The sequence below is a fragment of the Hemitrygon akajei genome, chromosome 12 (genome assembly GCF_048418815.1).
Source record: "Hemitrygon akajei chromosome 12, sHemAka1.3, whole genome shotgun sequence".
Classification (NCBI taxonomy): Eukaryota; Metazoa; Chordata; class Chondrichthyes; order Myliobatiformes; family Dasyatidae; genus Hemitrygon; species Hemitrygon akajei.
The window spans coordinates 95,131,360-95,144,307 of NC_133135.1; the positions used below are offsets into that span (position 1 = coordinate 95,131,360).

The 12,948-nt window shown below is 40.8% G+C and overlaps 1 protein-coding gene across 4 annotated transcripts in view; it reads left to right on the forward strand.

The window, feature by feature from the left end:
- The window catches only part of LOC140737298 (retinoic acid receptor RXR-gamma-B-like), a 272,784-nt gene that overhangs the window by 252,044 nt on the left and 7,792 nt on the right, over positions 1 to 12,948 (forward strand). For all 4 annotated transcript variants that reach the window (XM_073063703.1, XM_073063701.1, XM_073063702.1 and 1 more), the window contains 4 exons: positions 2,665 to 2,794; positions 3,544 to 3,676; positions 4,719 to 4,810; positions 5,915 to 6,020. In XM_073063703.1, the coding sequence (XP_072919804.1) occupies positions 2,665 to 2,794; positions 3,544 to 3,676; positions 4,719 to 4,810; positions 5,915 to 6,020 (461 nt within the window). The remainder of the gene's footprint in view (positions 1 to 2,664; positions 2,795 to 3,543; positions 3,677 to 4,718; positions 4,811 to 5,914; positions 6,021 to 12,948) is intronic.

Here is a 12,948-nt window from a genome sequence, read left to right on the forward strand (position 1 = left end):
GTTACTTGTTACTTTTTATAATTCAAAACCAACAAATAATCTGCTGGAGAAACTTAGTGGATCAGTCGGAGAGGGTAATGGGTGAAAGGAACTGTTGACATTTTGGGTTGAAACCCTGCATCAGGACTGAGAGTGGAGAGGAAGAGTGGTTTGATGGGGCCTGTGAATGATGATTGAAAAGAGGTGAAGGTAGACAGGGAGATGGGAATCAAGTAAGGGGAGGGGAGGAATTGTGAGGCAAATGCAGTTGGGTGATTAATGGAAGCAGACATACAAAAAGGGTGAAATTTGGAGAGAGCTTCTGGAAGGAGATAAGCAGCAGTACAAAGGGCTACCAGTACTGGAATTGGATGAGTAAAAGAGGAACCATTAAGGGAGAGGTGAATAGAACTAGAACCAGATTGGGTGGGGAAGAAAATCAAAGTGTGGGGAAGAGGGGGGAGGGGTAAATGGGTGATGGGGGCTAGAGAAGATGAGAAAAGGGAAAAATTGGAAAGACTGGAAGTAGATTAGCGGGATAGAGGGGGTTGCTGGCAGGAAAACATACTGGAAGTGAGAGTTACTGAAAAATAGAGAATTCAATGTTCATACCAATGAGTTGTAGACTACCAGAGAGAATATGAGGTGGTGTTTGCATCAGGACTCATCCCGGCATGGAGAAGTCTGAGGATGGGAATCGAAAGGGCAAATGAAATGGCATGCATTCAGGAGCTCAGGATATCATTTATGGACCGAACACAGGGACTCTGCAAAACGGTTGCCTAGTCGGTGTTTCACCTCACTAATGTTGAGGAACCCACATTAGGAGCACCAAATGCAGCAGGTGAGGTTGGAAGAGCGGCACATGAAGCTATGTCACACCTGGAAGTGCTGTCTGTCTCCCTGGGTGCTGTGAAGGAGGAGATGTAGCGACAAGTGTTGCACCATGTAATTCAATGCACAGCAGTGCTTATGGGAATATGAGTTGTGAATTGTGTGTCTCTGCCCTCTACTGGTTACTGTCAGACTGTCACTTCATGTGAGCATGGGATGGAGGAAGATGTTCCCAGGATCAGAGTGAAGTTATACCTGCACAGGCTCATCCACCCCTACTTACAACCCCCAAAACACAAAGATCATTGTTGATATATAATACAGTCAATGAATTGTGCAGTGTGCTTACAGATAAAGACTGCTCACAAAAACTGGAGGTCTTTGGATGAAAGTCTCAGCAGTGACTTTCTGCTCAACTGCAATGCATACTAAAGAAAGAACTTGAGTTTATACCATTCCTATGAATATCCCAGAGAGCTTTACAGTCAATAGAATACTCTAGGAGTGTTGCAATGTAAGAACCCCAACACAAATTTTCAGATACAATAGGGTCTCTTAAGAGACTCTTGTATAGGTTTATGGAGCTTAGAAAAATAGACGGTTATGGGTAACCCAAAGTAATTTCTAAAGTAAGTACATGTTTGGCACAGCATTGTGGGCAGAAGGGCCACAGTATTGTGCTGTAGGTTTTCTATGTTTCTAAATACGGCAATTTTAAAAAAAAAAGATTGTGTCTCTGGTTGAGAAGTAAATAGCTGGTTTAGTTGACATTCTACAATCAAACATCTCCAACTAGCAAGATAGAAATCCCCTACTGTTCTCCAATAACTGTGTTCCACATCTGATGTGTTACATTTGCTTCCTGTGTTGTGTCTGTTACGTCTAGTTATGAATGCTGTTGGAGGAGCTCATTGTAGCCCTGCCTGTACTCACATAACACTTTCCAACTTCTTTATGCTGTAATGTTTTATCAACGTGTGTTGGGTAATATAAGTCGAGAGTGTCAGATACCTATCAGGTCTAGTACGTGACTTATAACCAAGCTTTCACTTTATCAGCCAAGTTACCAGGGGCTCGGCTGGGGGGAGAGAATTTTTACAGCCACCTACTATCCCATGGCCTGGAAGTTAGAGAGTTGTGCCTGAACTCGTCCACATTAACTGAAGTGGCTAACTGAGCTAATCCCATCTGTGTAGAGGGCCCATATCCTTTCCTATTCAATGTTAGAAACTATGTTTCTATTCAATGTTCTTGTCTGTATATCTTTTAAACATTGTAATTTTACACACTTGTTCCATAGAGCCACCACACTTTGTGTGAAAAATTCCCCTTTAGATCTTTTTTAAATCTTCCCCTTCTGGTCTTTTTTAAATCTTCCCCTTCTCACCTTCAATTCTTTGGCCTCCTCCATTGCCAGGGTGAGACTAACTGCATCTCATATTGCCCCTGGGTAGTCTACAACCTGATGGCATGAACATTGAATTCTCCAGTTTGAGGTAAACTGCTCCCCCTCCGTCCTTTTTCTCTCTCCTCCTGATCTACTCAATACACCAAACAAAGGAGCACTAGGGTAGAGAGTTGCCGTGTCCCAGTCATTGAGTTCAGCCACTTGAGTGACTGCCCCAAATAAGCAACTTCCTCTCCTAGTTCTGTGAGCTCTCTCCCTCTTCCTACAGAGCAGTTTCCAACCCCGAAGGGCCTGATTTTGTCCGCAGTGAGGATATCTACATTATCAGAGGAGGGTTGGAAAATAAGACAAACACTGAATAATACTTAGTGGTGATTATTTTCTTTTTGCTTGTGTGACGTGCCTTAATCTTCAAAAATACCGGTCATTATTCCACCCATTAGTCCAATGATCCGGTCACCAACATTTGTCAAGCGGCAGACAAGCAGCTCTTCACGCTGGTGGAATGGGCCAAGAGGATTCCTCACTTCTCCGACCTCCCTCTTGACGATCAAGTCATTCTACTTCGGGCAGGTGAGTGGATGTGCCGAATCCCCGCCTGTCACCTGGAAGGGAACAAACTTTGAATAGTGGTCATCACACTGAAACAGGAGAACTGAGCTGAGGAAGAGAGTATGCAGTGAAGATGGGAAGGGAGAGAGTTAGAGTCAGACTCTGGGAAGCAGAAGTCAGGCAGGAAGAGTGAGCACAGCACAGTTCATCACAAAAACCAGTCTCTCTTACACTGCCTCCATCTACATCTTCCACTCCCTCGGGAAAGCAGCCAACATAATCAAAAAGCCCTCCCATCCCAGTCATTCTCTCTTCTCCCCTCTCCCATAAAGCTTAAGAGCACGTACCACCAGGCTCAAGGACGGCTTCTATCCCAGATTCTTGAATAGACATCTCATGCGCTAAAGATCTCTTAGCTAAGCTTGTCGTAGCCCATGCACATTATTGTCCACCTACATTGCACTTTCTCTATATTATAACATCATATTCTGCTTTCTGTATTCTTCTTACTACATCCCAATTATGAAATGGCATGATGTGTCTGGATGCCATGCAAGAGCTTTTCACTGTATTTCAGTACACGTGACAATAATAAACCAAAGCCAACAGCAAGGACTGCAAGAGGAAAAGAAGATACAGTGGGCTTTTAGAGTTGGTGATCAGGGAGAGTGTGAATACATCGGTTAGGTTGGATCTGGGAAGCCCTAGTGTTCAATAGAGTTCCATCTGGTGTGGGTGTGGGGGATCACTCTGTGCCTTCTCTCCTGCAGGCTGGAATGAGCTGCTCATTGCCTCTTTCTCACATCGCTCTATCTCTGTGAAGGATGGGATTCTCCTGGCCACAGGGCTGCACGTCCACCGCAGCAGTGCCCACAGCGCTGGCGTCGGCTCCATCTTTGACAGGTAGGGAACCCACAGCCTGTGCTTGTGTCCTATCCCATGCAGCGCTTCCTCTCCCTCTGACTGGCCGGCATTTACTGTGATGGTGCAGGCCATTGAGCCGGCTGGTGATACTGTGCCCATTCCTCCCCAACCCACCTTCACCCAATGCATCCAGGTTCCTAGCTGTGATCTTTGCAAATGGAGGCAGTGAGTGAGGGGAACTGTAATTACCCCATAGAGTAGGTCAATTACAACAGAATCAGAGGGCAGCTTACAGCCACATGTGAGAGTGAGTTATACAGAAATATCAGGAAGTAAGAAGAGGGAAAGTGGGATTGCTTCAGAGAGCTGGCAGGTACATGATGGGCCGCATGGCCTCAGTTCAATTGGTCACTTCAATAAATGGGGAGTTTACTTGTCTGGCACCTGTGCCCCTGCATCTGAATGCCTAGTCTCCTCCTGTGCCACTATGTCTGAGCATATGGGCATCCCCATATGGGCAAAGGGGATCATGCTGTGTCCCAATGTACCTATTCCTTAAGCCATCACAGACTTTGATTTATACTTCCTTTGCCCACAATAGAGACATGGTGCTCCATCCCCCTGCACCACTGTCCAATGGTGGGCTTGGCAAAGGATAAAAGCTGTCACATCCTTGAACATTGGGCAGTGCCTAAGGCCTTTCTCCAGCAGCTTTATCAGGGGAAACAAAAAGTCTCTGAGCCCAAACATGATCACTTTATTGCAGGTCACTTTAGGTCACTTTACTGCACTTGGTTGATGAGCTCAGGAGAGGCCTAGTGGAAGAAGGATAGGGGAGAGAATCTTGGGGCCCAGCCTGTCGGTGATTCAACCACACAGCTGGGGTGATGTGAGGTGATGAGATACTGGTGTGTGTGGTAGTAGTGCAGGGATCAGTGCTGTGTGTTGGACAGATACCAGGAGGGGAGAGGAGGTAGCCACAATGATTCAAATTTTAAAACTTGAAACCAAAATGGATGAGCAAGAATAAGTTGCCATCCAAATGCAGCAGTGTGACTGTTTCTTCTTCAACCTTTGGTAGGGTTCTGACTGAACTGGTTTCTAAGATGAAAGACATGCAGATGGACAAGACAGAGTTGGGCTGCCTTAGAGCCATCGTTCTCTTCAATCCAGGTACGTTGGATGTTAACAATGTCACAGAGAGGACCAGGTCAGGCCAGGCCAAACCAGCCTGGTCTTCGATCACTGCATATCCAAGTGTGGTGGTTCATGACTCCCACCCATCACTAAGCATAGCTACTTGGGTCCCTGAGCCACACATTCAACTTTATGATAAATGGGGCCATGGACAATTAAATAGAAAGTACAGTGAAATGATTGAACTAAATATACTGTATTACCTGTTGAACACCGGGTTAGGGTCACTATAGGCCTAACCTTGTATTGTACTAGTTTGGATTTGATCTATTAGGATTTCATGCTGTTCCAGTGAGTTGAAACCACTTTGATTCATTTATATCTTCTTTGCTGGAAGGGATGGTGTCCATTAAAGAGAGCATGAGTTTAAGGTGAGAGGAAGGATTTTAAAAGGGGATTTTAGGGTAAGTTTTTTTAAACAGGAGTTGTTAATATCTGAGAGTTACTGCCAAAGGAGCTGGTGAAATCAGATACAATCACTACTTTTAAGAGACATTCAGACAAGGTCAAGCTCATATGGACAAGTGCACAAGAACAATGATTATGGTTGTGCAAGTTGGTTCAAGAATAAAATGGTTGAAGTGAAGGAGCTATTCATGAATCTCGTGGTGTGGGACTTCAGGCTTCTGTACCTCCTACCTGATAGTAGCTGTGAGAAGATGGTGTGAATTGTGGAATTTAAATAGGCAAGTCACAGAAGGATACCTTCCTAATGAGGGGAAATGGGTTTAGTGTAGAAGGCATGGGAATGATGGGCTGAAGAGCCTTTTTCTGTGCTGTACAAAATTGTAACTCTAAATTTCTGAACTCTGATGGGACACCAAAAAGGGTTTGATTCGTTGAATTTGTACACACCTGAGTTTGGATAGGAAGGTCTTCATGACAGTATTGACCAGGAAGAGGTTTGACCCATGGGATTCCATATAAGATGAATGAGAAGATATGCCATGGAATTGAACAGAAGGTTCATTCATGGAAATTAAAGTTCAGGCAAAATGTTTGAATTTTGTCTGTTCTATATGCCTATATTTTAACTGCAATTTATACTTCTAAAGTGAATATTTTCAACATGCTGTTCAGATGCTAAAGGCTTATCAAACCCTGGAGAGGTGGAATCTTTGAGGGAGAAGGTATACGCATCACTAGAGGCTTATACAAAGCACAAGTACCCGGAGCAGCCAGGCAGGTAAGGAAGTCTGCACTTACCTTCTTCTCTGTCCCTCTGGCTATATCTATTTATGGTTGTATCCTTGTGTTCCCAACATCTATTCCACCACAGTTATAGCATCGAGCCGACACTGGAAATCCCATTCACAAAAGCTGGGCAAATGTAATGCAGCTAATTACCTCGCACTCAGTCTATTCCCAGTCACCAGCAGTGGTAGAAGGTGCAACTAACAGTGCCATTGAGTGGCAATTGCCAATAATATGCTCCTTTATATTACAAACATAAAAGCTGGAAACACTTAACACTGAAAAGAAAGTTAAAAATTCACTTCTTATGTAGGGTCTTGTACCTGAAATGTTAACAATTCCTCCCTCTTCAGATGCCGCCTGACTTGCTAAGTGTTTCCAGCACTTTCTGATTTTACTTCAGGTTTCCTTTTCTGTGGTGTTTCAGTTTTCGCTTACTTATTTAGTGATCAGTACAGATTTTGCCAGGACACTTTAGCTTCAGCCCTCACACAGCCATGGTCCCAAGGTGAGGGTGGCATCAGGAAACTTTGAAACTGAAACAATGGGTGTCAAGGAGAGAATGCATCCTTGGTTAGAGTCATACCTCCTACAAAGGATAGTGACTGTGGTTGTTGGAGGTCAATCATCCCGGTTCCGGGACATCACTGCAGTATGATCAGATCAGTATCCTAGACTCAGTCATCTTCAGCTGCTTCATCAATGACCCTGCAACATAAAGTCAGGTAGGAATGTTCACAGGTTTGGACAGTGTTCAATAACACTCTGAATTCTTTTTTTAATAGATTTTTTAATTGAAGCAAAAAATATATTTTTATATACAGAAACACATAAGAAAAGAAAAACAAGCAAACAAAAATCAGACAAAATACTCCCTCCCCCCCCCCCACCCACAAAACTGGTACGGTAAAAATTTCTTCCTCATTCACAATTGAAAAATAGCAAAAATAAAATTTGATCAAGTAAGGTATGAGGTCCTAATGTGTATTAATAAAGTATATATTAGTACACTAAGCAGATAGTCGGAGCACAGGAAGACAGGTATCATACTAATTCAGTAGCCAAGGAGGTGTAATGATGGTAATAAGGCCAAAAAGGAGTCCCATATTTATTCATAAGTTGCTGGATTCCTCCTCACACTATACAAGATCTTTTCAGGTTTACTAAAGGATGTTACTCATTTAACCACTGCCTGTGTGAGGGAGGAAATTCAGATCTCCAGTTTTGTAGGATACACTTTTTCCCGGCTGTAGCCGCAAGCAATATAAAGTATTTTTTATTGTAATTCACATTAAGACCTTGTAGATCTCCCAAAATCCAGACCCTAGGATCAAATGAAATTTCAGTTTTTATAATATCTGAGGTTATTCTAACAATGTATTTCCAAAAGTCTTCCAGATAAGAGCAATTCCAAAGCATATGAAGTAAGTCTCCGTCACAAGATTTACATTTCTGACAATTAGGAGAGGCGATATGGTATATTTTGTGCAGTCTATGTGGGGTGTAGTAGGTCCTGTTAAAGATATTAAACTGCTATCTATGTTTAGTTGAAATTAATACAGTTTGAGACAACTGAAGGATATTACACCAATCAGCATCATTGTAACTGCATTCAAGATCTGATTCCCACTTATTTTTAATATCACTCTTAGTATAGGTTGGCAAGTTACTGTTTAAAATAATATAAATAGATGACATAAGACCCTTGTAGTGTACAGGGCTTCACTAAACGAGTGCTTTTCAAATAGGGATTCTATTGGAATTTGTGGATAGCCTGTATAACTGTCTAATCTGAAAATATTTAAATAAATTATGATTTGGTAGATTAAATTTACCAGACAACTGTTGAAAATTGGCAAAGTTATCTTGGCTATATAAATCTTCAACTGTTTTTATACCACTATTAACCCTATTTTTTAGAATTCCGTCTACAATCAGGTGAAGGATATTAGGGTTATTCCGCAGAGGAGTTTTCCAAAATAATGAGATATTTATACCAATAACTGCATGAGCTTCTTGCCGTACTGCAAAAGAATTTAAAATTATAGGGTTCTTAGTAATATTTAAGAGTGCTTTCTTAGATGTAAAAAAAGGAAGAACTTTTAAGGGAGCATTTTTTAATTGATGTTGTTCAATAGGAAGCCATCTAGTCTCATTGTTCTCAGAGTGCAACCAACACCATATTGGACGGAATTGAGCTGCAAGATAATAACATTTAAAATTAGGAAGATTTAATCCTCCCTTGGTGTAAGGGACCTGAAGGGTTGAGAGTTTGACTCTAGGGACTTTACCTTTCCATAAAAAGCTGGACATTGATTTGTTTAAATCATTAAATAGACTTTTGGGAATTTTAATTGGGACACATTGGAATAAATATAGAAATTTGGGGAGTATATTCATTTTAATTAAGTTCACTCTTACAATTAAAGATAATGGCAGTTTCCTCCATTTCTGTAGATCTAATTTAACCTGATTCAATAATTTGATGTAATTATCTTTAAGGATTTTATCTGCGGATCTCCTAATTTCTATGCCTAAATATTTAAATACATTCGAGCACCATCATAAGGGTTTGACTAGGTTCTTAATGTTATTATCCTGTATACTAAAAGACATGACTTCACTTTTTGAAAGGTTTAATTTATATCCAGAAGCAGCACTGTATTGTTGGAAACATTATAGAAGGGAGGGTAATGACTTTTCTGGATCAGACAATAAAACTAAGAGATCGTGGGTGTAAAGGGCTAGTTTGTGTTCATCCGAGCCAAATTTAATGCCGGAAATGGCGGGATTAGAACAAATAGCAATAGGCAGCGGCTCAATAGATATTAAGAACAGCTGCGAAGCACTTGGACAACCTTGGCAGACTCCTCTGGATAGAGGGAAGGTACCCGACAGGACTCCATTAGTTAGAATTTGAGCTTTAGGACCAGCAAAAAATTGTTTCAATCTCTCTCCAAAATTCATTGCTTTTGAAGTTTGCAAAAGGAAGGTAGGTTGTATCCTGTCAAATGCCTTCTCTGCATCCATTGACATTATCAACATGGGATCATTTTGCATATGAGCCTGTTCCATTATGTGAAAAAGTCTCCATACATTATCAGATCCATATCGATTTCTGACAAAACCTGTCTGATCAACTTTAATGATTTTAGGGATAATGTCACCTATTCTTAAATGCAATTAATTTTGATAAAATCTTGTAATCTGAATTCGAAAGACTAAGGGGCCGCTAAGAAGTACATTTTTGATGGTCCTTCTCAGGTTTTGGCAGTGATGTTATTATAGCCATTTCCAGAGAACTAGGCAGAGTTTTATTAATTAGTGCCTCCTTAAACATATTTGTTAAAGGGGTTAAAAGCTTATCTGAAAAGGCTTTAAAGTATTCAATTGGAAAGCCATCTGGCCCCAGAGCTTTATTATTCTGTAGAGACTTTCATAGCGCCAAGAACCTCTTCTTCAGATATATCAGAGTCAAGATGATCTTTTATCCTTAGGATCTAACTTAGGCAGATTTAATGAGTCCAAGAAACATGTTGCTTTGGTGTTTTCTATATCATGATCTGTCTTATATAGCGTTCCATAAAATTTCCTGAATTCTTGATTTGTGTCCTGTGGGTTAATGAGGGATCTGCCATCATCCGTAACAACAGATAAATCTATCGGTCTTTTCCTTTTTTATTTCCCAGGCAAGTAACTTACTAGTTTTGTTTCTGAATTCGTAATAATGATAGTTAGTTCTGGCCATATCTGCCTTAGCCTTACTTGTACATAAATTATCGTATTGAATCCGTTTTAAAGTCAGTGTATTAAGTATTTCTTCACTTTTAGAAAAAGCATGTTCACATTCAAGATTTCTGATCTCATCCTCTAGAGATACAAGAGTTTTCCTTTTTTCTCTTAAAGTGTGCTATATGAAAGGACTTGTTCTCTCATATATGCTTTTAAAGCCTCCCATATGTTAGCGTAGGAAGAAGAATTTGAATTAGTTTCCATAAATAAATCAATGTGGCCATTCATAAATCTGAGAAATTCAGGATCATTAAGCATATATGTTTTAAATCTCCAACTATAAGATGATGACTGTGTAATATCCATCCCCCAAGTCAACTTTATTGGATTATAGTCAGAAAGTATAGTTGGTAGGTAGGAGCATTCAATAACCCTGGATACCATACTTTGGGATATTAAAAACATACCAATTCTAGAATAGGAGCCGTGGACATTTGAAAAGAAGGAAAAGTCCTTTACATTTGGATTAAGTTGACGCCAAATATCACAAAACCCCAGATCCCTCATGCCCTGCTCCAGGACTGATGCTGCCCTTGAATGATTAAAAGATCTTGGTGTGGATCAATCCATTGCTGGGTCTAAGACCAAATTGAAGTCACCACCAACCAGACAGTGGTCCAAAGCTGTCAACAGTTTTAATACCAAATCATTTAAAAAAAACAGGATCGTCATGGTTGGGGCCATATACATGTACAGTGTGACCCTATTCATATTTAGTTCACAACTAACTAAAAGAAGTCTACCGTTCTTGTCTTTTTCTGTTGATGTTAATTTAAACCTCATTTTTATTGACGAGTATAGCTACTCCCCTTGCTTTTGTGGTAAATGAAGAATAGTAAACACGTCCAACCCAATCCCCTTTTAACTTTATATGTTCTGTGTCAGAAAGGTGAGTCTCTTACATAAACGCTATATCAGTGGAATGTCTCTTTAAACATGTAAGAATTTTTTTCCTCTTACTTGGAGAATTAATCCCCTATACATCCAAGGATATTATTTTAAGTTGACTAGTCATACCTTAAAGAAAAAAATAATAGATACCTCTGAGCATAAAGATAGTGCGAGAACTATAAGAATGAGAGTAATTAAGAAACAGAACCATACCATATCCCCGTAAGAGACCCACCCGTTGACACCCCCTAGACTAAACATTCCCGGTGGGTAGGCTACTCTCTCTAAATATGCAAGGGTTCTCAACAGTTACAGAAAAATATAGTGAGCATTAAACCACATTAATTAAGAATTCTAGAATTCTAAGTGAGTCCAATCGAGGACTAGGAGCATGCACATACAGGTGGCCCCTGCTTTTTAAACGTTCGCTTTACGACAACTCGCTGTTACGAAAAAAAGACACCCGCTTTATATGTGTGTTTACCCCGAGAAAGACTGCAATGACCGTGAAGCCTTGTGCAGGCAGTTGTTTGCGCATGCGTGTACGTGCCGATTTTTTTTTCTCCGAATCCATTTTGGCTCACTGCCTTCCCAAGTTTGATAAGAGAAACTACACCATACCTACAATATTTCTACTTTACATAGGGTGTAAATTTATCATATCATTCCTGCTTTTAGTGTTATTTTAGGTTTTATTTGCTTTGATTTGGTAGGTTATTTTTTTGGGTCTGGGAACGCTCAAAAGTTTTTCCCATATAAATTAATGGTACTTGCTTCTTCGCTTTACGACATTTCGGATTACAAATGGTTTCATAGGAACGTTCTACCTTCGGATTGTGGAGGAAACTTGAAAAACCTGGCAAAGCAACTTGAACAGAACTCAGACTACAACATATAAAAATGTTTAGTAAAAGGAACACCACGAATCAAAAACATCTCAAGGCACAAGTGTGAGACGAAATGTCGTCAAAAATTAAGGAGACGCACTTTCCACCATAGCCAGGTGGGAAAGTATCCATATTGTGAAACTTACTCGTGTCCTCCTATCAGTCACAGCAGTATATCCAATAATCACTTAAATAAAAGTTATTCAATGCATAGAGTGCTTAAGCATCACAGTAACCCGTCTGTTGTGCACAGAGCAAGAGGATTATCAGTCATTATCGTCAATAACTTTCAAAAACTCCATTACTGCATCAGGAATAACAAACCACTTGGTGACTCCCTTATGCATAATCCGAAGTTTAGCTGGATAGTGCAGGGAATAATCATTGCCCCTTTCCCTTGGTCTTATTAACATCTTTGAAGGTGTCCTTAAGGCATTACAATCTCGGACTACAGTCAGGAAATATGTAAATCCTGTTATTTTCATAGTGAATCACTCCTTTTTGCCTGGCCAGACACATAATCTTCTCCTTGTTCTTAAAATTGAGGAGCTTTGTAATTACATATAGGTCTCGGTCTCCATGAGTCGTCAACACCGCTGGGGATTTTTCCCAGGCGGTGGGCTCTCTTGCAGGTGATAGTAAAGTTTTTGACGCCAAAATTTTCTGATAGGATTCGTTCCAATGATCCACCTGTGTCGCGACCTTCAGCTTTCTCAGAGAGATTCAGTATCCGAATATTGTTCCGCCTACTCCTGTTGTCCACCTTGTCTTTCAACAATTGCACTTCTTTCTCCAACTTCTTGATATACTGATAAATGACAGTTAGTATTCATGTCCATAAGATATAGAAGAAGAGTAGGCCATTTGGCCCATCTGCTCTGCCATTCACTCATGGGCTGATCCAATTCTTCCAGTCATTCCCCCCTCCCTTGCCCCATACCCTTTGATGCCCTGGCTAATCAGGAACCTATCTATCTCGGTCTTAAATACACCCAATGACTTGACCTCCACAGCCGCTTGGGGCAACGAATTCCACAGATTTACCACCCTCTGACTAAAGTAATTTCTCTGCATATCTGTTCTAAATGGATGTCCTTAAATCCTGAAGTCGTGCCCTCTGGTCCTAGACTCCCCTACCATGGGAAATAACTTTGCCATATCTAATCTGTTCAGGCCTTTTAACATTAGGAATGCTACTATGAGTTCCTCCCTCTTTCTCCTGAACTCCAAGGGAATACAGCCCAAGAGCTGCCAGAAGTTCCTGATATGGTAACCCTTTCAGTCCTGGAATCATTCTCGTGAATCTTCTCTGAACCCTCTCCAATGTCAGTATATCCTTTCTAAAATAAG